Source organism: Mercurialis annua, linkage group LG5 (assembly GCF_937616625.2).
Source record: "Mercurialis annua linkage group LG5, ddMerAnnu1.2, whole genome shotgun sequence".
Taxonomy (NCBI): domain Eukaryota; kingdom Viridiplantae; phylum Streptophyta; class Magnoliopsida; order Malpighiales; family Euphorbiaceae; genus Mercurialis; species Mercurialis annua.
Genome location: NC_065574.1, coordinates 2,658,970 through 2,683,694, shown reverse-complemented (window position 1 = coordinate 2,683,694; position 24,725 = coordinate 2,658,970). Strand labels below are relative to the sequence as shown.

At 30.6% G+C, this 24,725-nt stretch overlaps 4 protein-coding genes across 8 annotated transcripts; 1 reads left to right on the top strand and 3 right to left on the bottom strand.

The window, feature by feature from the left end:
* Positions 1 to 399: 399 nt before the first annotated feature.
* LOC126683273 (histidine-containing phosphotransfer protein 4) lies at positions 400 to 10,888 on the bottom strand. Of its 5 annotated transcripts, XM_050379122.2 has the most exons (10): positions 10,716 to 10,886; positions 7,993 to 8,161; positions 7,790 to 7,894; positions 6,225 to 6,260; positions 2,237 to 2,336; positions 1,848 to 1,978; positions 1,528 to 1,596; positions 1,323 to 1,394; positions 1,114 to 1,186; positions 400 to 592 (listed from the first exon to the last, which is right to left on the bottom strand). In XM_050379122.2, exons 5-10 carry the CDS (start codon positions 2,294 to 2,296, stop codon positions 545 to 547), a joined length of 453 nt encoding a protein of 150 aa, XP_050235079.1. In that variant the 5' UTR covers positions 2,297 to 2,336; positions 6,225 to 6,260; positions 7,790 to 7,894; positions 7,993 to 8,161; positions 10,716 to 10,886; the 3' UTR covers positions 400 to 544. The 5 variants fall into 5 exon arrangements, with proteins under 5 accessions (XP_050235079.1, XP_055961983.1, XP_050235081.1 ...); XM_056106008.1 differs by lacking the exon at positions 2,237 to 2,336 and having other exon boundaries at positions 10,716 to 10,888; XM_050379124.2 differs by lacking the exon at positions 7,790 to 7,894.
* Positions 10,889 to 11,695: 807 nt separating this feature from the next.
* On the bottom strand, positions 11,696 to 14,374 carry LOC126682932 (transcription factor MYBS3). Its single transcript, XM_050378709.2, has 3 exons — positions 13,884 to 14,374; positions 12,781 to 12,989; positions 11,696 to 12,535 (listed from the first exon to the last, which is right to left on the bottom strand). The coding sequence occupies exons 1-3, from the start codon at positions 14,254 to 14,256 to the stop codon at positions 11,918 to 11,920; spliced, it is 1,200 nt and encodes a 399-aa protein (XP_050234666.1). The 5' UTR covers positions 14,257 to 14,374; the 3' UTR covers positions 11,696 to 11,917.
* A 1,353-nt stretch (positions 14,375 to 15,727) lies between these two features.
* Positions 15,728 to 17,129, top strand: LOC126680677 (uncharacterized). The gene is made up of 2 exons (XM_050375839.2): positions 15,728 to 16,046; positions 16,383 to 17,129. The coding sequence occupies exons 1-2, from the start codon at positions 15,786 to 15,788 to the stop codon at positions 17,127 to 17,129; spliced, it is 1,008 nt and encodes a 335-aa protein (XP_050231796.1). The 5' UTR covers positions 15,728 to 15,785.
* Positions 17,130 to 17,508: 379 nt separating this feature from the next.
* On the bottom strand, positions 17,509 to 19,903 carry LOC126680676 (uncharacterized). The gene is made up of 3 exons (XM_056105741.1): positions 18,807 to 19,903; positions 18,103 to 18,763; positions 17,509 to 17,952 (listed from the first exon to the last, which is right to left on the bottom strand). Exons 1-3 carry the CDS (start codon positions 19,901 to 19,903, stop codon positions 17,509 to 17,511), a joined length of 2,202 nt encoding a protein of 733 aa, XP_055961716.1.
* Positions 19,904 to 24,725: the final 4,822 nt, after the last annotated feature.

The following is a 24,725-nucleotide window of genomic DNA, read 5'->3' as shown; positions in this document are numbered from 1 at the left end:
TTGAACTGATAAATTCAGTTTAATTTGATATATAAAAACATTTAGTTTTTGGGTTTAGTTTTAGATTTAAAAAACATTCAAATTCATATTTAGTACAAATTGAACCAAAAAACTAAGCCGAACTGAAAAGATTAGTGGAACTTACATGTCTGATTTCATTTAAATTTATTTATTTCTATTAACTAATAAGGGTTTTTTTGTCATTAATATCTAATAAATTAAAGATAGAAATTAACTATCTGAATAATTGAAAAATAAACCAAGCAAAATTATTACTATTTTCTGAATAATTAACTTTTTTAAAAGTACACTTATCGGAAAGTATATATTTATAAACCAAACAGGTCTGTGGTAACTAAATAGTTTTTGGGTTCAAGAAAAAACACAAAAAGAAGGCAATGAAGGAGCAAAAAGGACTTGCAGATAATTTCCATTAATAACTTTCAATACATAGCTTCAAGCTTCTAACTCAACCCAAATTATACCCAATATAACCTCTTCCATACCATTACAAAAACACTTCTTCTTCTGCTACTAATGTCTCTTACTTGCGGCGGCATACAGTCTCGGCAGGCCCAACTTGCCTTGCTAGCTGAACAAATTTAATATAATATTACAAAAACATTAGTACTTTACCATTTTAATCTAGCATATTTATTGAAATAAAGAAACTTAGTAGCACAAACCGAAAACAATACAAAACATACACTAAAAAACCATACAAAACAGCCCCCAAAAAACAAAATTCTCCAAAAACAAATGACACCAAACATGAAGGTTATATATATATAGTAAAAATAAATAGACGTCATCTAAATATACTTAATTTTTAAGTTCATAATAAATAATAGCTTATCTATAAATTTCATGACCAAACAAATAATATAATTCAACAAAAATAAGAAGATAATACTTGTGAATAATAAAATTAGTAACTTATAAGGTTTTTGCTGTTTGTGTAGAATGTTTTAGATTTTCTTTCATAGGAAACGAATGTTAATTTTTATTATTATGGAAACGATCCTGAAACATTTCATATGAGTTTCGGAGACCGAAACATTTCATAGATGAAAAGATTGCAGTATCCTCAAAGTTTCGTAGTAAAAAAAGCACCTGAAAATAGGACTCAAGCTTCTTCTTCAGAGTTGCATACTCTTTTTTGAGTTGTTGTAATGTCCTCATGCACCTGTTTCCAAGGAAAATCATCAGAACATATTTTTGATGGCATCTAATGGGTTGCATATGGGAAGTCTGGAAAGTAGACCCAAACACAATCTTGGCCGTTGGATTATAAAGAAATAAAGTGGAAAATGGATAATTACCCTTCTCCATTTCCTGCTCTGCAATATTCCCTCAAGACAGTGCACTCAGCTTTCACCTTTTTGGCTCCAATGCTGCACCAAATACAAAATAATAGATATATAAATGAAAATTGTTGTGTTAAAGCTAGCACAGAATATTCCTAAATCCTAATATTACCTCTAAATCTAATTTTAAATATAAGTTTGCTTTATTATCCTTAATTACCTTGAGCTGCTTCCCTTGAATTGATGCATAAGACTATCTAGCTTGTTAAAATCAAGTGGATTCCTCCCCCTGCAAAGACACATTAAAATATCATCATTACCCGTACAAATAGGTAAACAATAAACGCTATAACGAAAAAACGGGTAAAACAATATTTTATATAAGAATAAGTTATAAATATAAAGTTTTGGAATTTCAAAAGTGTTTTCGAAAATGGAAGCGAAATGCTGAAATGTAGCACTTAATAAGTTTCTGTGCAACAGAGCCGATACTTATATGGCAAAAGAAAATGAGGAAAGATGGGGAAGTTTTGGACTCACAATGCTTGTTCTATGCCATGGATTAGTCTAGCTGAATCCCTATAGTACAATGTGACAACTTCTTCCACAAAATTAGGGTTAGCGTCATCTTGAAGTTCCTCAAGCTGGAGAAACTGTTCATCAAGAAAACCCTGAAAAATGGTTCATTACTGTTAGATTTCCATCAGAAACATCTAGCTGATAAAAATATACATAACTTTTTCTACTTAATCAGAAAAATCCTATAAATATGACCCACCCTGCCATACTGTAATAGTAACACACATGCATGCTTGGAAAATGAAGTGAGAATTTTCAACTTCATGAAAAACACAAACACTTAGAAGACAATTAAGTTCTGAAAGGCATGCATTGACAATAAGTCAATAAGTAATATTAAAAGTAAGAACCTGATCAAAAAAAGACTGTCTTGCTAGAGCAACCTGCCTCTGCATCTGGTTTCTTTCCATCGATTGAGAAGAATGGATATTTGAATAAAGCAAACAGAGACTAGAGGGAAAAAACTTAGTCAGAGGAAAAAAAAAACAGATGAAAAATAAATACTTGCAAGGTTTGAGTAACAATTCAATATGACAAGGGGTTTATATAGTAGAAATGAGAGAGACTGTGAGCCAAATATCCGTAAAACGGAGCAAGAAACGCTGTTAAGTAACGAATTAAGTAAACATGTGAAGGAAAAATTAAAGAGAGATTTTAGTATCTAGGCAATATTAATGCATTTTGATTCTATCTTAAAGCTAAATATTAGGATTGTTTATTGTTTAAATCAAATCTTGAGACACAATACATGCAGATTCTTAAATGTGCTCATTTTCTTCTAGTGCAATAGGTTTTGTCTGACACCTGTTTTCACCACTCTCAAACCTGAAAGGTTCTGTCAATACTTCTAAACAGCATGAGGTCAATCCTGAGTAATTTTTTTTTACCAATTTTATATCTTCTTTAACAAGAATTATATAACTATGCTTTACTGACTCTTCCATATACTGCAATTCTGTAGTAAATTACCTTTGAACATTATTACATACACAAATTTTACCCAAGAATTTCTTCATCCTTATTTCATTACCCAAGAGTTTCTTCATCCTCACTATACTAATTATGATCCCATCAATACCACTTGGGACCAACAACAACTACAGCCAAATTGCTATGATATTTTCCATTCATGTGCATGTACGCGTATTCTCTTACTTTCCTTTAAACACCTAAATTTACAAATTTTGGCATATATCTATGTTCTGCTTCTGTTTAACTATGTTACTTGCTCTAGTTAACAAAAGAAATCTGTTTTTAATTTTTTTAAAGGGCATCTGATTAGACAAAGAATTAATCCTAAAAGAACTAGGTTATAGTAACTAAACAAAATCCAGAGCTTTCAAATTAAATCTCATTACTTTTTTATGCATGCAATCTAATCAAGTGATGTTTCTTTCACAATATTAAACAAAAACAATTGACAAGCTATATTTTTATTTCAGAAATTTGTTGGTTAGTAGATTAAAGATAAATTTGGTTCAGCTATTGTCGTTGCTATTTTAAACCGCTGGAGTTGTTAAATAAAACCAAACGGCGGCCAATAAATACTTTAAAGCTCTATTTAAAAAACAACTGTTTGATTAGTTTTCAACCTCCTTTAATCTCTAAACCAAATTATGGCTTGGAATTTTCATCAACAGTATCAAATTTATTTTTCACAATATTCATTTCATATAAAGCCATCATGAAAAATAATTGGCTTCTAGCAAAACTAAAGGCAATAGGAATTCAGAAGAATCAGAACAATAAAAAGTGGACAGATTGATTCTATGAAAAGACCGTGTACGGACAAGCTTTGCACTTTCAGTTCATTTTTTATACTTCTTATACAGTTATATCAAATCTCAGATAAGTATATGGTTTTAATAACCCTCTTCAAAATGAATATAATGTTCTATTTAACTTTACTTTTAAGAAAGCCAAATCAACTATAATATGCATATTTACCAAAAAAAACTATAATATGCATAAAATAATAAGGGTGACGCTTTTGCCAGAGCAATATTTATGATAATGACAGAGCACAATATTTTAATCTGACATAATCACCCTCTTTCATTGATAAGATAGAAATGGATTCAAATTAGAAAAAGATAATTTTATCAAAATAAAATATATTGATATGGCCCTATCAATTATTGCTCTGGAAATAGCACCACCCAATAATAAACTCAATTAAGTAATATTTTTAACTGGTTTTCACTCGAGATCAGCGCACTAAATCAATAATTTGCTAAATTTATAGACAATATAGCAGACAAATTCAGTATGGATAACAATATTTCCAAACGATCGATGAGGAGAGAGCAAACAATTTATTTTGATAAAATTACCCCTCTATCAATATGAATCCATTTCTTTCTTTTCAATATATAAGATGATGATTTTGTCAAGATAAAAAATTGTGCTTTGTATAATCATGCATTATAAAACTAGACAAAAAACAAACAAAAGTTTAGTTACTTTCCTATTTTCATAAAATACTAAATTATGTAAACTATAAAAATTAAAATTAACACTTAATAGCATAGACTAAAATACTTCATCCCAACTATATAAAAATATACAATGTTATTTTAATTAACAAATGAACTATATATTATACTCATTAGTACTAATTGGATATTTAGGTCCATCCACAAGGATTAGACCCATGATTAAATGCAAATAGGAAATGAGTTTTCTAATAAATACACTTTTGAGTTTATGGAAAGAGTTCCATATAAATACATAATATTCTTAGAGAACATAAGGAGAAACAGATATTCTAAAATCCCAGCCTTCTAAAAATTACTACCAATAAAAATAAGGCTCTAGGCTTGATTAGGAAAAATTAATTCTCCCTAGTGGGTTATACTAAGTAGTACAAGTTAGATCTTGTCCCGCTCATTATGCTGTACTGCAATATGTATCTGTATATGCTTATTTTTCCATCAATAATCAAGAAAAATAAACACATCCACGAGTTTATTTTATTAAAAATAATTAATACATAAAACAATATTATGCATACTATTCATATTAATTAATCATCTGTAAATTAATCAATATCTCACTAAGTTAAAAAGATTTATAAAAGCGACTAAAAGTTATATTTGTATGCCTATAATTTTTAGGAATATAGATGCAGTGTTCCAACTTTAAAGTCCATAGTCCAAATTTCCCTTTCTATTGTAATTAAAAACTATTGTATAACTTTCAAAAAAAAATAACTATTATATAAACAGAAAATAACATATTTCTTCACTTTTGCATGCATAATAGCCCAAATAATAAACAATTTAATGGAAAGAATATTCATATGATCACACTATCCTATCATAATTCTTATCAAGATGTGAAATCCTCTATATAGGCATTTAATTAATACTAAGGACGGCATACTAAACTAAAGTAGTACTCTTTTCCTATAATTGTTTAAGTTACATGATAATGGAGCATGGAGACTTTTCCTATTAGTTCTAAAATGAAGAATTTATAGGGACAAGCAACTTTAAAAGAAAAGAGATAATTCTTAAAAAATATCCATAATTGCATTAAAATGTTGATAATGGGAGACTGTGACAAATGATTCTCACAGCAGCAATCCCCACCGCAGATTTCGAACAAAGAAAAGCATCAGGTACGGGTCCCATATGATGATGTAGTTTAGTTCTTCTTCTTTCAATGATTGACAGACAGATATTGATGTAAAAACGACATCGTTATATGAGAGAAGATTACACTAATGTTCATTGCAGTTCTTTATATTTTCAGCAGTGCAATTAATAACCAAATGAGTTTGTAAATATGCATTGTTTGTAAATAAAAATAATAGAGAATAAAGTTCTACACAATTGTTCAAATGAGTTTCTTACACTGGCTTTTGGTTACTCTCTATGAAGGTTAATCAAAGTAATTAAATTTTGAAATATTATTGTCTTCAACTATCTATCCATTAAACTAGGAAAGTAGAATTTACCTTAGTTTTAGTAGAAAAGTTATATGAACCCTTAGCTTTCCGAGAAATAAGACTAAGCAAAAAGTATTTCCTACTTCCTGAAAAGTTCTACTTTCCTAATGTACTTACCCCAGCCAAACAAGCCCTAAAAGGTCATTAGTTAAGTAAATGCATATACATTAAGCTAAACTAGAATCTTGTTATAGGGTTTTTTCATGAAAAGTAATTGCAAATATATTTATGTGAAAAGATTCCGGTGATAAGTAAAGATATAGTGGGTAGAGAATATTAACAAGAGAGCACACACCAGCAAGAGGAGAATAGAGAGTGACTAAAATAGGAAATAAATTTGGACAAGAATAGACAAATTCCCAGTGAAGATTGACATCATAACTCACCTTGCATGCAGTAGTCATGTCTTTCTCCATTTCTACCTGCAAAATTAGCAGGATGTTAAAAGAAGAAATTTTAACTTTTAACAAGAGATTCTCTCTTTATTCCTCTGCCACACTCAAGTGAGAGAAGAGGAGATGAGATGTCTTACTCTTACAGTGCCACAACACACTTTCTTTTGCAAATGTGTGGTCACATCTACTTCTTTAGTAACAGGGAAGAGTTAAAAAGCTGAAGTTATGGGTGAGTGGTGTCGGATCAGAATATGATTTGTGGCATAAATTGTGATTCTCCTTTCCTATCACTCCCAGCTATTAGTATCAAGTTTTTGTTGTGAATAAAAGTTGATTATTTATCAAATCATGAAAATTTAAACATCAGCAAATGATTTATGATATGCCAGTTTGGTAGTTACTTTTCCTTGCCTAAAGAGTGAAAGAATGAGATTTGTTCACTATTCTAACTCTCCAAAAATATAAGCTACGTGGGTCTAGTTCACGCCTCAAATATTTCCTTAAGAAGGATAAAAGAGGAGTTTCATGTGTTCGTGACTATAATCACTACATAGTTCCAATTATAAAATATCAGTTATAATCTATAAGAAGAAAGTGCAGCACTTGACAGCTACAAATTTGAGATTTAGACTAAGGAGTTTGAAGTATTATCTTGCACGGCAGGATCAAAAAAAATTCAGGAAAAAAATCTCAATTGTTTGTGACTATAGTACTGCATTTTCTCAACACTGCAGTGGTATGAAATAAGAATTAGTTGATAGCGATACAATTAGATTAAGATTATGTTATCATAACAACAATTAAAATATATCTAAGTTGAGGTTTAAAGCTCGTGTGATATAGTTAGTTGCATTGAACCAGTTAAACCGTAAAAATTGTCTGGTTCCTTCTTAATAAAATAGAGATAATGGTGTATTTGTTATTTAAAAATTATTACATTTACTAATTATTTAATCTATTTACTAGTTAGAAATTTATATGTGTATTTAACTTTACATGTTGGACCGGAAACCGGTGGCCACCAACTCGAATTTTAAAACACTGCTTCCAACACAAAGCAAAGAGATAATAAATATAAATTAGCATATTCTTCTACAAAATCCAATCTCTAAAATCACAAAAAGACAGATATTTCAAGCAGTCATGTCATTAGAAAAGCTGATTCTAATTAGACATGCTCATTATTGCAAATCATTTGATGGGAATTATTATAAGAATAGGTTCTTTACAACTTGAAAAGAAAATCTCGTCACCATAAATATATTGGAGTTAATGAATAGACAATTCTCCAGCAAGAAAAACACTTGTAGTTAGAAATTAGGAACTTGATTTTAAATAACTTTTGTTGTAAGGTTGACCCAAAAAAAACTACTGTGATGTTATATTTCCATCTCAAAACTAATTGACATTAGGAGGAGTGGCCCACAGATATATAAACACTAATATATACCATTTAGCATTTCAAACAGTAAAGGAAAGCATAAAGGTAGTGTAACACTAGCGCAGACAGGGGTAAGAAAGCTAGTAGATTCAGTGGCTACAAAGAGTGTACGTACGGTATTGGTTTTAAATGCCATTTGTCTCCAAGAGAGGTTTGTTAAGGGTTGCCATATCAAATAATTAGTTGCTTGCTGGACCTTCTCGAAATCAGATCACTTTTCCTGCATCAAGAATGTGCTTATGCGAATAATCTAAAGACTTGTGGGCATTGATGCAATCATTAAAGATGTTAGCTTCAAACAGTTGCTTTCTCACTAACCTTTCCATAGATATTCTCCTTACAGCATCAATTCTGCTCATCTCCATATAAGAATCCTGTTGTATGGTAGACATTATTGAAAGCAGTAGCCCCACTATTGTCAGCTTTTCCTCACTCTGCCAAAATTTATCCAAATAAACTGAATGAGACAGTGATCCTCGTATAAATCCTGAAAAGTGAAAAACAAATGACCATATAGCCACCAAATTAGTGATGACAGAACATCCAAAACAGGAAAAGTAATGCACATAAACTTGTTTGAGAAGTAACCATAATTTGCAAGCGCATGGTGATTGTATTCTTGGTGCTACTTTTTTACATTATTTCACCTAGCTACATAGTGGTATCTTTCTATCTATATTTCAAAAGTAACATGCATGGGCAAGATATTTATTTTGGTAGGACTATAACTTTCAAACCAGCTGGATGCACTCATACTTGTGTGCATTGGTTGGCAGTGAGCTAATCCATATACTGCAGTCTACATTATGTTACAACAGAAAATCAACAAGAACCAAGAGGATGGTTTCTTTAGGTGAGTTAACGTAAGTGTATAACAATGTAGTGAAGGAAAAAAATTCTGAACATACCTAGAAAACTTTCAAAAGGTCGCGTTATTTTATAATTGAAACATTGCATTCTATGACATCTATTTCCAACGTTTTCGTTTCTTATCATTTGAAAAAATACGTTTCGGAAACCGTTTCCATTTCTGTTTCCGTGCAACTTAGATTTCCATACAATGAGCCAACTCTATCTCCCAGCTTCCCCAGTTTCAAATCAGTGTTATCCTTTATGCAGCATTTTCTAACTTTACAACCACATCATTTATTCAAATTAAACCATTAGATAAATGGAAAGCAGGCTTATCTATAATGATCTAAGAATTAAGTCCTTTAAATATTTTCATAACACTAATTCAAATTAGTAGGAGAACTGACCATTAATCACTGATGCAAAATGAAGTTGATAAGCAATACACTTCATTTGCAAGAAAAAAACAAGACTACGTTCTACAAAGAGTGTGATTAAAATGTATTCAGATTATTGATCAGTGAGCGAGGATCTTTAAGTTGAAAATGGGAATGCAGAATGATGGGAGCATATTATAAAAGCTGGAAGGGAGAAAGTAAAGAAGGAAAAACCAATGATCAAAGTAATCCAAATCATGTTGTGAAATATTATAAGACAGTCAAAATGAACAACCAATACAATTTCATCACTCAAAATAAGCCATGTTCAGTTCAACCTTCTCTGGAACCTTGAAAACTTCATCGACTTGTATCTCTTTTTTGGGGGTTGGGGGTTGGTGAAGAACTAGGATGAGAAGTCGGGATATTTTATACTTGAAAATCAAATGTGAATATTAGTTTGGTAAGATAAATGCTCGTACTGAGTTAGGAATCAATATCAATGGCAAACACCTCGATATTTGAGATTTTATGACAGTTAAAGAAAACAAGTGTATGACAATAATTGTAATTGTACAACATGACAGTTAAAAGAGAACCATTTCTTTCGTTTGCAGCTTCTAGTGAGTCTGTATGGAATCATCAATCGTGCATAAAAAGGAACTCTTCAAATTTTATAGATGTCATAGCATCTGCAAGAAATTGACAGGATATCCACCACATTATAGCTGAACATAATGTAACATTCATAAGGAAGTGTAGTTTTTGTTTTTCCCAGAAAATAATAGAACATCTCCTGCAATTCACAAATAACTTGCTACTCCATTATCAAGAATGAAAAAATGTGGTCAATCTACGAAATTTGAAGAATGGATTAATGAGAGCTCGAGGGCAGCCATTAAAAGCAGCAGTTAACCCTCGATGAAATTGAGCGAATGAAAACCACTCCTTTTAACTAAGTACTGACTCACGATTTGCTTATAAACTATCTAGTTTACGCTACTAAGATAAAGCAAATATGAAGCACAATATGTTACTTTAGATCATTCTCTCGCAACATACTCATATAAAGGATTCTACCCACATCCAAGAATCAAGGATTAACGAATGGCACATAAATTTCCATATATACTTGAGATGCTAATGGAAGTTCCGCATATTATCATTTGCCTGATGTAAGAAAACAAAGACTTGAACTATACTCAATACGTAAGCTCCAGTTTTCAAGAATGCACTTACGATTAATTGAATAAACCTAGAGGCTCCAGGTTTATGGTAGCTAATAAGTATGCAAAGTTTTCAAAATCTTCTATTTTCTCCTTATTCATTCATTCTAGCAAGAAAACTAACATTAGTGTTTGGCACAAACACTAAAAAAATCAAAAAAACTAGAAGACTCGCATATCCGGCAGATTCTTTTATATAATGTGATGTTTATGGTAAGGTTTTCCAAGACTAACACTCTATTATTAACAAGAACCTTGAGGTTAAAATGCAAATATAATAATCACATTCCATTACATATAACAGTATTACGCATATTCAAAGCACAATGGAGGCATTATTCTAAGAATTAATTTTAATTAAATATCTATTTTCGCGTTCTCTTTCAATTTATCGGATCGCATTCGGAAACAAACAGTTCCATTCAATAAAAATGCGCTATATAAAAAATTAGAAACTAGAAAAGTATCCATCTCAATCAATGACATGAAAACAAGTAAAAAATCGGAAGCGAAAACCTAATAAAACAATCAGTATCATGTGAAATAGGCTTCCGTATCAAATGAAAGAAGATTAAGCAGTACGTACCGTTTATTTGTTTCATCGCTCGATTAAATCGAATTGTTGAATGCTGTGTAGCTATAAAAACTCTTCATTTTTATTTCTTTTGTTAATTTTGATTGGGATTCTTGAGGAAGAAGCTGAAGCTGTGCTGTGTGTGGAAGTTGATTTAATTTTAGCAGAAAAACCGCGATATAGAGCAAGAGAGGGCGCGGAACTTTAAGTTGGGTTTAAATACTGATTGCCAGATCGTTAAACGCCGCGTCGTATTTGCTCAATTTTGCTTATTAAAACTAAATTTTTTACAAGGTTATAAATTACAATAATAAAAAAAATTGTCCAAAAGAAATATTTATTTACACGCATAAAAGGACTGTTATATTTCGTTATTTAATCCTTTCCTACAAAAATATTAGACATAAACCTCATGACTATTTTGTGGGATTATAATAGAAAATTTTATAGTACATAAACTATTATCGTTTTGCGATTCGGCCATCAAATTTTAATTCAATTTGATTATTAACTTTTAATTTTATTTCAACATAAAGTATTGCATCTAAATTGCATATATTAACTTTTAATTTTATTTCAACATAAAGTATTGCATCTAAATTGCATAAACTGGAGCCGGATTTTACTTATTTCTACTAGGCAACAATTGATTTTTGCTTAATTTTGTTAAGAAATTTAACATGTATGCATACTTTTATTTCGACATAACAATTTTAAGTTAATGCATATGTATAGCAAGTTTAAAAAAATTTATAGAAACCGAGTGCCACATGTATATATTTTACACGTAAATTTATATATCCTTTTATACCAAAAACACGAAGCTTATTTTTTTCAACGGTAGAAGTAAAAAGTTCCGTCAATTGAATCCACATGATTATAAATCAAAACAAACTTTTTCAGACTTTATCAATTAACACATTATTAACACTAATAGAATTTATACAAGGAAAATTTTCATAAATAGATAAAACGATAAAAATATATACAAATAAAAGGAAAGGCAAACTGGTTGCCTTAATAAACAAATTTATTTTAGTGATTCAAGCTGATTACAGTTAGAAAGAATAAAAATATATCAAACCATATCATTCCTATGTTATAACGACCAGACACTATCAGAAAGGAGAACAAAAAGATAAAAAATTTAATTGTACAGAGGGAAAACTAAAAGAATTACTAAAAATAATGTTACCCTTTATTTTCTCTTCAATTCAAACCGCTTGTATGGGACTACCTTTGCCTTGGTTCAAATCTGACCCATTCACTGGAGCATTAGCATGAAAGGCGGACTGCCTCGAGGAGTCCCCGATTAGTTTCAAAGACAGCGGTGACGGCTCTCTGTTGTATCTCTCTGTCTCTGCTATACTTAGGTGAGACATGCCAACCAGTTCATCTACATTAACAGGCTCCTTGGGGAACATTGGAACTGGCTTTAGGACTTGATGATTTGATGTCTCTACGCCTGTTGCTTCGTCAGATGGGGCAGTATTTATAGGCCAGAATGGATAAGGGATTGGCATATATGCTGGGTAGAATCCAGGAACAAGAGGCGTAAATTCACTTAACTGAGTAATAGTTGGTGTGAATTCACTTAACTGAGGACCGGATGGGGTAAACTCAGTTGACTCGGGTAAATCTTGCTTAAACTCGGTAGATGCTGTCTGCATTTCATCAGGTTCTTTACCAGGTTGTTCAGATGCAGTTTCCATGGGTTCGCTATCTGGCTTAAGAGAGAGGTTTAGCGAAGGTAGCACATCTACATTATCACTATCTCCAAACTGACAAAATGGCAACTCATGTTCTTCTGGTACTGACTGGGGTTCTGTGCCCTAAGAAATACATCATGGTGAAAATAATTCACTAATTGCATAGGACAAACGAGTCATACTAACACAATTGATGCGGCATCAGTAAATTAGCTTATTTCAATGTATGAGTTATAAGTTAAATGCTGCAAGTCCTGCCGGGAGGAACGCAACTGCTATTGACGTGAGTTCCTACGGGCTATGAATAATATGCAAAGATGCAGGTTGCTTATTAGAATGCATAAAAATACATGTAAAAGCAGACATACCATATCAGAAACCATGTCAAAGAGGCTAGAACGTCTCTTCCTTCTTGTGGTATTAGTCTGGCGGATAAAATATTTCTGTGCATGGCTGGCTACCTGGGTAGGAGTTCTAGACACCACATAGTTTCGAGCTATTCCACGCCAATCTCCCTTCCCCAATTTCTGAAGTCCAACCAAAAATAACCGATGCTCCTCTTCTGTCCATGGAACACCTAAAATCCATAGTAAACAAATGAGTCAATAGTCTCAACATATGACTAGCATGAAAAATTGGCTGCAACACCACTAGGCCCTAGAAAATTAATCCAGTAGAAGTACAACAGAGCCTACATCAAAAACGATCACAAGCATAATGCTATTCATGTCAACGAAGCAAACGCAGACAAATTAGATGTCTTGACATATATTACCGTAAAATGCACTGCTTCCATGAAATAATTTCTCCTAATTAGCAGAATACCCAGTTCACATACATATCTGCCAATGGTCTCAGCTCTCAACCATAAAATGCAAATATGTGCATGTAATTCAATGCAATCGCAACAAGCAGAGCTGAAATGATATTGATCAATCAAAATGATATTGGGCATGTTTCCCATCTCTTCTCGAGAAAGAAGTGGGCTTTCTTTGCATAATTCTCTCCTACAGCAGGATACTTGTCATCTAGAAATCCGTTCTATTCACAGTTATCATTCATGGGAATATATGCAGTATCTTCATTTGCTTTCCTCTCTTCTCAGTTCTCCCTAAACTAGGCAAAACGAACACTTCATTCAATCAACGTTTTCTGTTTCGGAAATGTGTAGGAAACTTGTTTTGGACTCAAAACTTCCATTTAACATAGGAAACTTTAAAATAACACAATTTCCCCGTGATTGTGTCGAAGTGTCCCGTTTCCCGTGTCCGTGCTACCTAGTCCCTAAATAATTCTTAAAGAAAGCTAATTAAGTTCCAGTTCTTAAAGGTTTATGCCCATCTAAAAATAACCTATGTACAAGATAATAAAAAAAAAACAAATTTAAAATTAATTCCCAATAACAACACAATCAGATCATATCATCCAAGCAAAAAATAAATAAATAAATAAAAACGAATAAAAAAATTACCTTTCTTTCTCTCACCGCGTCGAATAGTAGAGCAAGAAGCATGGGCCGGGTCATCAGACAGATAACCATCCTGACCCGAATCACCCCCGCCCCGAAGATGATCCGATAACGGAGACTCCGGATTAGGAGAAGCCGCCGCCGACGAATGATAATGAGCAGCCATCGCCGATAAATTACCCATACTAGCACTCTTTTTAATAATCGACCCGTCCGTTAACCTCACACCGAACAACCTCACACCGGCGAGCGAAGAAGCTGAAGACGATGGCGTCATAGTCGACGAAGCTGAAGATGACAACGACGACGAGGAGCGCGTCGGACACGTGCGTGAGTTGTGGCCGTTGTTGCTGCAATGAGAACAGCGTCGAGTCATGGTGACTCGGTGGGTGAGTTGGGGGCGAGTTAATTGAATCGGCGAAAAGCGCGAATTTTGAGAAAAAATTGAGAGAAATGGATAAATATAGTTTTGTTGTTGGTTTGTGAAGAGTGGGATTGAGGATGAGATTTATTTGGGGTGATAAAGAGAAATTTTAAGGGTAGTTTTGGAATTTTTATAATTTGGGGGGTAAATTAGGAGGGGATTAGAGGATAACGGGGGATCATTCATTTCAGTTATTTTTAATCTACTTTTTGCCCAAATGACGGAAATGGTGTTTCTAAATTATTAGAAAAATTATCAAAAAAAACTAATTTTGTTAAATTCTCAATAGCATTGTTAACTTTGAGTAAATATTATTTAATTTAATTTTATGACGATGTGTAATTGATGAAACTTAATTTGTATATTAATTACAAATTACAAATTAAGATTAATATTATATTTATTTAATTAAATAATATTTTACTCTATATTGCAAGAATTAAAAATATTTAATATAGATTGATTATTTTACATTTTATTTAAACTCTAACGTTATATAAAACATTAACGATAAGTTTTTGTTTTTATATTAGATAATTATTTATTTAGGGTATGTTTGGTTCAACGATTATTGATGATTTATAACTGCTAGTTGTTGTTGATATATTGCAGTTGGTAGTCGATAACAATATTTATTTGATGATATTAAATAAAATATTGTTGTTGATAATTTAAATAATTTTAAAATATCTCATTATTATTTTTTATACTATAAATAAATTATATTATATATTTAATAAAAAGCAATTAAAATTATTTTTTATAATGAAAACAATTAATTTAAAAGTTATTTATACCGAAAAATTTGATAAAAATTTACTATGAATTTGAAAAACTTAATAAATCATAGCTATTATAATATAAGTAATTTTTTATATAGTCCTTCCTAAATAATTCAAATAATTTTATACATCATAAATTTAAATATTTTAATAGATACAATTTTGGCTAAATCCCTAATAAAGTACAAACAACAATTTTGAAATTAACATTTAAAATTAAAAAGCAACTATTGGCGGTAAAAATAATTATTATAGATTCTTGAGAAAATAACAGAAAAGCCAAGAAAAAGCCTTCTATTTTCGGACAATACAATGTTAATTAATTTTTTTTCTTTCTTACCACATTAATTTCACAAATTACCAGCTCCCTTTAATAGTTTTCAGCCTGCACCACCTTCCTCCCTTCATCCCAAGCCTACACGTGTCTAGCAAAACACACATGTATCGTGCTCTGTTAATTTTCAACTTCTTCTCTTCTTTATTGCTCTTTTTACCGTTTTTTCAAACTTATGCTGATTCCTCTCTTTTCTTCTTCCCTCTCTCACACGATCTCTCATGATTTCAATCGTTTATCCTTCTTCATTTACAGTTTTCTTTTTACTTCCTATTTTTTAGCCATTATCAGTGTAGTATGTAACGTGCATTTAGGTTTTAGGCTCCACATTTGCTATTAACTGCATTTTATCTATAAATAGCAACATGGTTTCTACAAGATCAACTCCTACAAAAGAGAAGAAGGATTTTGTTGTTCCTGTAAAAATGAAGCGGAAATTAGTAAAAAAAGCTGAAAAAGATGTTGAAGGAAGTGGTGTTGCTTCTGCCTCTGAGAATGTCAAAGTAAAGGGAAAAAAGGTGGATGAAACTGGTTTGAAAAAAAGGCGTTTGACTTTTGATGCTGTACCTGATCATCAGAAAGTTCAGAAATCCTTGCATATTGAAGAACCAACTCGTTTGGTTCAGGTAATTTTTTTTATATCTGTATTTTTCATGTATAAGAGATGTATTTTGATATGTAATGTCATGTTCCATTTTAAGATTAGTTTATAAAATAAGTTTATTAATCCTTGTATCATTTATGTATATTATATGTATCTTAGATCTGTGTTTTTTTAGGCTCTAAGATTTGTGTTTTTCATTTTAAGTTTACATTAGTAGGCTCTAAGATCTGTGTTTTTGTAAATGTTATATATGCATCTTATATGTTTTTTTTTCATGTAAAATTATTTTGTATACAAATATTGTATTTTAGATTTACTAATTATGTATTTTTTGTGTATCATTTGTGTATATTTGTAGAACTGGGACTACTTGTTAGATGCGGAAGATCGTTACACTTGTAGAGTGACTATGCCTTTAAATTTCAAATATATTGAGGACATCAAGAAAACTCTTTCTGATACTCAGCTGGAACTTTTCAAGAAGACATTTCTTGGTCATTTTTTAGACTTGTCGCCGTTGTGTAATCAGCCTCAGCTTATACATTCTTTGTTGCTGCGAGAAGTGAAGCATCCAAATAATAGGGAATTGTGGTTTAAAGTTTCTGGACATAAACTGCGGTTTAGTATTGATGAATTTGCTGTGATTACGGGGTTAAATTGTGTTGGTGATTTCAATCCTGTTTCTTATGCTCCATTACAGAATCAGTTGATTGATACCTATTTCCCAAATAGTGAAGTTACTCGAGATGGATTGGGTGTCATATTTCTGAACAAGGTTTTCAAGTCGGATGACGATGCGGTTAAATTGGCCGTAATTTACTTGTTTGAGTGCTATTTGTGCTCAAATGAGATTAAATTTCAAAATGTAAGTCGCTTTTTTATGGATATGGTTGATAGTGGGGACTATAACTCATATCCTTGGGGGATAATGGTTTTTCGATCTACCATTGCTGATATGAAGAAGAGGTTTGCTACAAGAAGACGAATCAAGTTTTATAGGCTTAACAGTTTCCCTTTGGCTTTGCAAATCTGGTTCTATGAAGTCTGCCCTTTTGCTACTAATAAGATATGTTTTCCTGTTACTAAACCAATGTCAGTTCCTTGAATTAATGAAGTAAACAATGTTTTTTGTTTGAATTAATGAAGTAATCTTTTACTTTAATATTCCTTTTTATTCACACTTGCACTTTTTTTTTAAGTTGAATGTATCATTTATGTATCTTACAGGTATAATATATGTACCTGAATTTAACATGTTACCAGATATACATATGTAATTGTTTTTGTGATGCTGTATGTATTATTTTGTGTATCATATATGTATCAAACCTGTATAATATATGTATCTGACATTTAATATAATATCAGATATGTATGTTCTACGCAATTAGAAATTGACATACATCACTCTTTAATGTATCAGAATTGTATATAATACTTGGAAGTTTAAAATATAATAAAAAACACTGAAAGAAATGAATAATCTAGGTATCTTTTGGCTTGTTTCGGCATGTCTTCCTATTATGTCCAGCGTGTCCGCATTTTCCACATTGCCCTTGATTTGGATCGTTTTTCGGATTTCCCCACTTTGACTGGTACCTACCCTTTTTAGGCCTTCCAGTTCGTGTTCTATGTTGGGGTGGTTTGACAATCATGTTCTTGATATGTTCTGGAATAATCCATTCTTCTTCCTTCTCCAATGGATATACAGTTTCAGAATATGTCGCTAACATAGCTGCATTTGTATAGTATCTTGAGCAGTACGCATAAGGTTCAATCTTCTTGTCGGCTAGAAATGCTATGGCATGTTTACAAGGAATTTCATCGATATCAAACTTTTTGCATGTACATGTTCTCTCGACCATGTTGACTGTGTACTTTTCACCATTCTCGAGAACTGTTATGATATCATCTGAAGATGGTTTCACCTAGTATAATAAAAACAATAGCAAGATACCGTTTATATACATATTAGATACATTAAAAAAGACAGAAATTTATGAACTTCACAGAAAAGCAGATATATAATATATACAACATAAAATAGTGTTGTACTATCTAATATGAGTTTTACATACCTGTAGTTTCAGTGAATTAATGTAATTTTGCAGAAGTATATCTTCATGGATGGTTGAAAGTGTTGTGACTGTATCGATAGTAATTTTTCTGTGTTTGTATGAGTACTCTTGTTGGAGGTCATGTAGGTGCATAAATAAGGCTGTGATCGGCAGTTCTCTTGCATGTAATATTGTTGCGTTTAATGATTCAGCTAAATTAGATGTCATAGTTTTATACCTGTTTTTGAGAGAATGTACCCTTGACCACCTTTCATATTTGATTTGCTGAAGAAATGGTCTTACTCGAGCATCTAAGCTGTCCAACACTTTCATGTGGTAGTCAAATTCAACCTCAGTGTATGCTCTTGCTGCTGCAAAGAAAGGTTCTTTAAGTTTCTTGGCATTTCTCTTGAAATTTGTCTTGAGGTTATTGAGAAGGTGAAACATGCATACGCCATGAGTAGCTTCAGGATAAATCCTTTTAATAGCTGACTCTATGCTGAGATGTCTATCTGATACAATGCAGATACCTTCTCTTGTTCCAAAGGCCTGTTTTATTTTAGTGAAGAAATAATGCCATGAGTCATCATTTTCTGAATCCACAGCAGAAAATGCTAGAGGAAACAGCTTTCCAGCTGCATCTTGAGCTGTTGCAACAAGAAGTGTGCCACCCAAATGTTGCCTTCAAGAATGTAGCATCAACTACAATTATTGGTTTGCAATACTGCCATCCTGTAATTGAAGCTTTTAATGCTGTAAATACATACAAAAATGTGCTGTCATCTCTCAATTGTATGTCTATGCTAGATCCCGGGTTTCTAGTTCCAAGCATATATAAAAAAGTAGGCAGCGATTTGTAAGATTCACAAGGCTTTCCTCTTAACATTTCAAATGCCAATTCTCTTGATCTCCAAGCCATCATATAACTGATCTTGACTCCATGTAAAGTCTGCATATCATTCCTTATATCTACTGGTGTGTATGTTGCTTTGACATTGAGATACTTCATTTTGATGGATGCCGCTATGTGTGATGCTGATGCTTGTTTTTGATTGCTGAATCTGGTCTCTATCGGGCATGTGTGGTTCATGTCTTGTTTACGAATGATGAACTGTTTTGTGTGAACATTAATTGACGCTTTCAGATACCATTGACATGTATCATCGATACATTTTACAAAAATGTTCTTTTGGCATGATTTAACTGTCTTTTGTTGGTAGTGATTATTGATTGCATGAAGTCGTAAGCATGCTTGAAGAGTAGCTTTATCTTTGAAAGTTTTTCCAACTGTCAGATCTATATCTTGTAGTGGATCTGATACTGATTCTTGATTTTGATCATCGTTACAGTCTATTGTATCAATTGCAAGAAGTTTTGTATACTGACCTATTTCGTCGAATGTATCAAACATGTATCTATCGTGTATCGATATGGTATCTTGGTCTCTGTTTGATTCTGAAATAGCTGTTGAAATACTTGCTGCTGCATCTGGAAGAATTGTCTGTATCTGGCTAGTATCACTGATAACTACTATGCAGAGAGGATACATAGTGAAGTCGATTTCCTTTTTCTTGATTTCTAAGTAAAATCTGAAGCTTGAATCATCACTGATTTTGAGTGGTGGATACTGAATCTTTACTTGATATTTTATCTCAATATTCTGTTTTTCCAAATTTACTTGTATTTCTTGTGCTATTATATGTAGAAGATCCAAATATGTAGAATTTTGAGGAATCATGACACCAATAACTTCAAAATCTGCATATTGATTTGCTTCAATCCATTTGCCTTTGTGTTGTATCATCACTGGAATAGATTCCATGATGATACAATATTTGAGATAAAAGATTTGAGGAAGAAGACGATGCTATTTTTGAGAAAGAAGACGATGGTATATTTTGTGTATTTGTGATGTGTTTTTGATTTGATATCTTTTAAAAAGGAAAAAATCAAGTGTTATTTGAATCAGCTAGGAAAGAAACCCGTGTTTTAAGAGAATGCAACAACAAATAAGGCGCGGATCCCGTGGTAGATTCTCACTAACAGTAATGAGCTATCTATTACACGTGGCATCATATGATAGGGATGGTGGTGGTGAAAAGTTTTGATTGTTTTTGGTAGTAATGTAAAATAGGAGAGTTATGTGGTAATTTGTGAAATACTGATTAATTAATGTGGTAAAAATGTGATTTTCTCTAGATTCTTCACTTGACACTTAGATTGAATTTTTTAAAAAATAAAAGATAAAAATAGCTCACAAAAACTGAACCAAACACCTTTTAATAGTATTTTATTTCCTAATTGATTTGTAATTATTTATTTTATTATGCATCTAAATGTATTTTTATTTTTATTTTGAACTTGATTAATTTTTTAAATTTGAATTTATCTCTATTTGTGAGTGTTTTGTTCAACTTTTCAATGCGATTACTAGCTATTGTTTTTAGCAAAAATAAAACTATATTTATGTATTTAATCCAATATCAATACTAGTTCATATTATTTTTTGAACTTCAAAGAGCTGTTAATATGAAGGCTTATAATAAACAATTCCAACATCTAATAATTATTTTAACTTTACAATTTGTTTAAATTGAATTACCTAATTGAAATATATTATTTTTACGATATAAAAAACAATAACATATCAACAATAGAAATTAATTAAATCTCACCAAATAAATAATATTATCAATTCTCAGTTATCAGATATATAAGTGATAGATGAACCAAACAAACTCTAACAAATTGTCATTATGTAATTATATATTAATCAACTTTATAGATTTTATTATTGAATAAAGGTGATCATGATGGATAAATAATCAAAGTAGTATTTATAATAAGATAACCTTCGAAGGTACCCTATGCAAACTACATTCTTAATTATATCGTTAGACATAATATATTCTGAGTTTGGTAATTTTATATTGTTTTTACTTAAAAAATTGAAAATTTTCACCCCATAACCGGCAATATTAATTAAAAAAATGTAATATATTCAACATAAATAATAATAATAATGTATAGTGTATGTTTCATTGACTTTTTGTCTAATTCAAAATATATAAAAAATATCTTAATATATACAAATTCTTCATTTAAAAAGTCAGATAACATAGATGAAGTAATGGCAATGGGTAAGGCTTATCTCGAAAGTGAATATGCATTGTATCAGAACTGTCAACTATCGATTTAGACATTGGCCAATTTTAGAATGTATAGTATATAAAATGGAGAAAAATAAAAAGTAATACAATTTCAATGTTGCCAGTGAGGTGACTAGAGGGGGGACTATTTTTAGGACTTAAGTAGCAATTTATCCCCTCAACTTGTAAGCAATGGACAATTAACATATAAATTAATTTTGTGGGTAAATTAATCATGAACTTGCTGATTATGGACAATTAGCCCCATTTTAAAAAATAGCTTAAAATTTAATGGGCAAATTGCCTATTGAGGGACAAATAACTTACAAGTTTAGGGGGCAAATTGCCAAATTGGGGCTAATTGCCCATAATATGCAAGTTCATGACTAATTTGCCCACAAAGTTAATTTGTGTGTTAATTGCCCATTGCTTACAAGTTGAGGGGCGACTTAAGTCCTATTTTTAGGTTACGATAACTTTTAGCCCGAGTTGAAATCGAAATATTAAAAAAAACAAATAAAGTTTGTAGTAAATTTAAAGTTAGAGGAAAGTTAAGCGTGACGGTAGAAAAATCAAAAGCAGTGACAAAGCTATAATTATTATATTAGGAAGCTAAATTGTAATATATATATTACGTACGAGGACGTGCAATTATAATATATAAAATATTTAGATACTAATTTTACCTATTTTTAAAAATTACGGGGCCAAGGCCATTTCCCAGCCCCCTTCTAATTCCGTCATTGATAAAAAATGAACTAAAAATAAATCTGCATCTAAAGAAAAAAAATTGTCATCGCAAGTTAACTGATGTGACATACGAGGTTGGCATTAATTTTTCAAAATTTTACGATGAATTTCTCTAAAAAAGTAAAAGCACTAAAATTCCGTCCTCAATTTTACTGGATTAATTAAAAAAATAATATTATGGATGGTAGTTTTGTTGCGTGATAAAAAGCTTCTCTTAGCTGGAAAATTTCAAGTTTAGATAGGTTATACCTAGTTAATAACAAAACGTGAAAACAACTCACTTTCTTCCTTTTTATCAATTTTACGTCTTCTTTTATCATTAGTGTACTATTGTTCTAATTATGAAGAGTTTCGAATTTAGTCACAATTTAAATTGAAAATTTTAAAATAAATAAATTTAGTAATATTTATAGAATATAAAATTTATGAATTTTATTGTTTGAATTTAATTTAGAGTTCATAAATTTAAGTAAATAATTTTAAATTAAAAAATGTTAAAACAATTTATTATATATAGAAAAAAATATAAACTTTTTATATATTTAAAATGTGACATTTTCATGAATTAATTCCATCAGAATAATGAACTTTTAAAATTTATAAATTTTAAAATATTTCAATCTTATTAAATGATTTAATTATGCATAAAATCTTCAATCCAAACGGTGCTTTATTATTTAACATTTTAAAAATTATGTTATTGTTATAATAGATTTAGGGAGAATCGAGTGGTTCAACTCTTAAAAGACTATATAAAAGTAATAAGAGGCACTTATCACTTGAATTAAAAAAAAGCCCTAAAAGAAATCGTATGGGTGCTCTCTAGTAGGTTCAATTCTATTTTCTTGCTAATTACAATAAAAATGAAAACAAAAAAAAAACTAAAACTTTTCATTTTAAATCTAAAAAACTTTTATGTGAAAACAAAACTAATATTAACATAATAAAGAATATATGAAACCATGGTTAGAGTTTACGCGTCAATGAAGAAAATATGAGAAAAAACGAAAGACTTGTAAGTCTATGAGACATGATCCAAGTCCAAGATATTTGAGTTGGAAAATTTTGGCTCTCACTATTAATTCTAGTTTTAATCATATAAATAATTTTTTTAATGATCAAATGTTTTTATTTAATATTTAATTATACTAAAAATCAAAATTTTAATATTATAGTTTTTCTTTTAATTTTTTTATAGTTATTGTTTTATATATATGTGAATTATACTAAAAATCAAAATTTTAATATAATAATTTTTCTTTTAATTTTTTATAGTTATTGTTTTATATATATGGGAAATAGAATAGAAGTATACATGAAAAAAAATTAGATAAACTCAGTTTAGCATGTCATCTGTGTACTAGTCTATTATATTATAATACGTTACTAAAATAGTGGTATTATCGCAATTACATTTATTATTATTTTACACATTTAAATAGTAACATTGTGATTGTGCCACTATTTTAATAACGTACCGTAATATGATAAATTTAGTATACAACTGACTTGATTGAGTGAGTTTTCATATACATGGATATAAATGTCATTACACGAGTTATGGAAAATAGGAGTCCACCATAAAACTTGGATAATTCTTCAATTTGTTTCCATATTTGTAGAAAATGGATATCACATAATGTCTGGACCTAAATTGAAATGATAAAGACACATAACAATGTTGGTCGACTCCGAATTTCCCAAGTATTTATATGCAAAGATACAATATAAAATATTTTTTTACCAAAATATCCTTTTTGACTATTAGAAATCAAACAAGAAGGGCAATTTCGGAATAAAATTGTCAGTACTGTTGAGATTAACGTGGTGTTTCAAATTAGGGTATATTTGGCTTTCAATCCATGAAATTCAGTCTCTATTCTAATATAATCCTTTTATTTTAATTTACAGCAATAATTTTTTTAACTTTCGAATAATTTAACAACAGAATCATCAAAATATCAAACCTGATGCTTTTGAGGTCATTGTCGATATGAAATAGAAGCTCATAGAAGGAGGAGATGTCCTTACCCATGATTGTATTTGTCTAACGGAACGTTTATTTAATTTAGTTTTTTATGGATAATGTGATTGTCTAGCACAAACATCTCGTTATATATATCATATAATAATTTAACGTTTTTATGATTTTTTTTTGCGTATGTAATTGCTTTATATTTAAATTAATGAAGTCATTTATTGTAAAAATAAATAATAGAATCATCATCATATTTTATAATTTTTTTCATAAAAGATGCTAACTTTAAAACCTATAATATAGTAGTTAATATAGCAACCGATAACTACAAATATAAAAATAATATATACGCTAGTGATACGTTGATATACACTAGTAATATTTATAAACAATATTTTTATTACCAAATACTATTGCCGCCCTACTTGCATATATATTTACATATTCAAAATTTTTATTTTTCTTATTAATGACATTATACGCGTTATATAGCATATGCAATGAAGATCTATTAGCGCTCGTAAAAACCGTAAAATAAACAATTAAGGACTTTTTTAGTTATACCTTTTAAAGTTCTATGATTATAAGCCTAAATTAAATAAAAGGATTTTAGCGGAAAGGAGATAAAAATTCAGAGAGTGTGGATAATAATTAACCTTCAAATCACGTGTCTAAATAAAAGGACTAGTGGATGTGCTTGACCACCAAACAAGCTCCACGTGAAAATAATCCTTGTACGGTCGGGTCCACTATACTTTTTGTAGGGA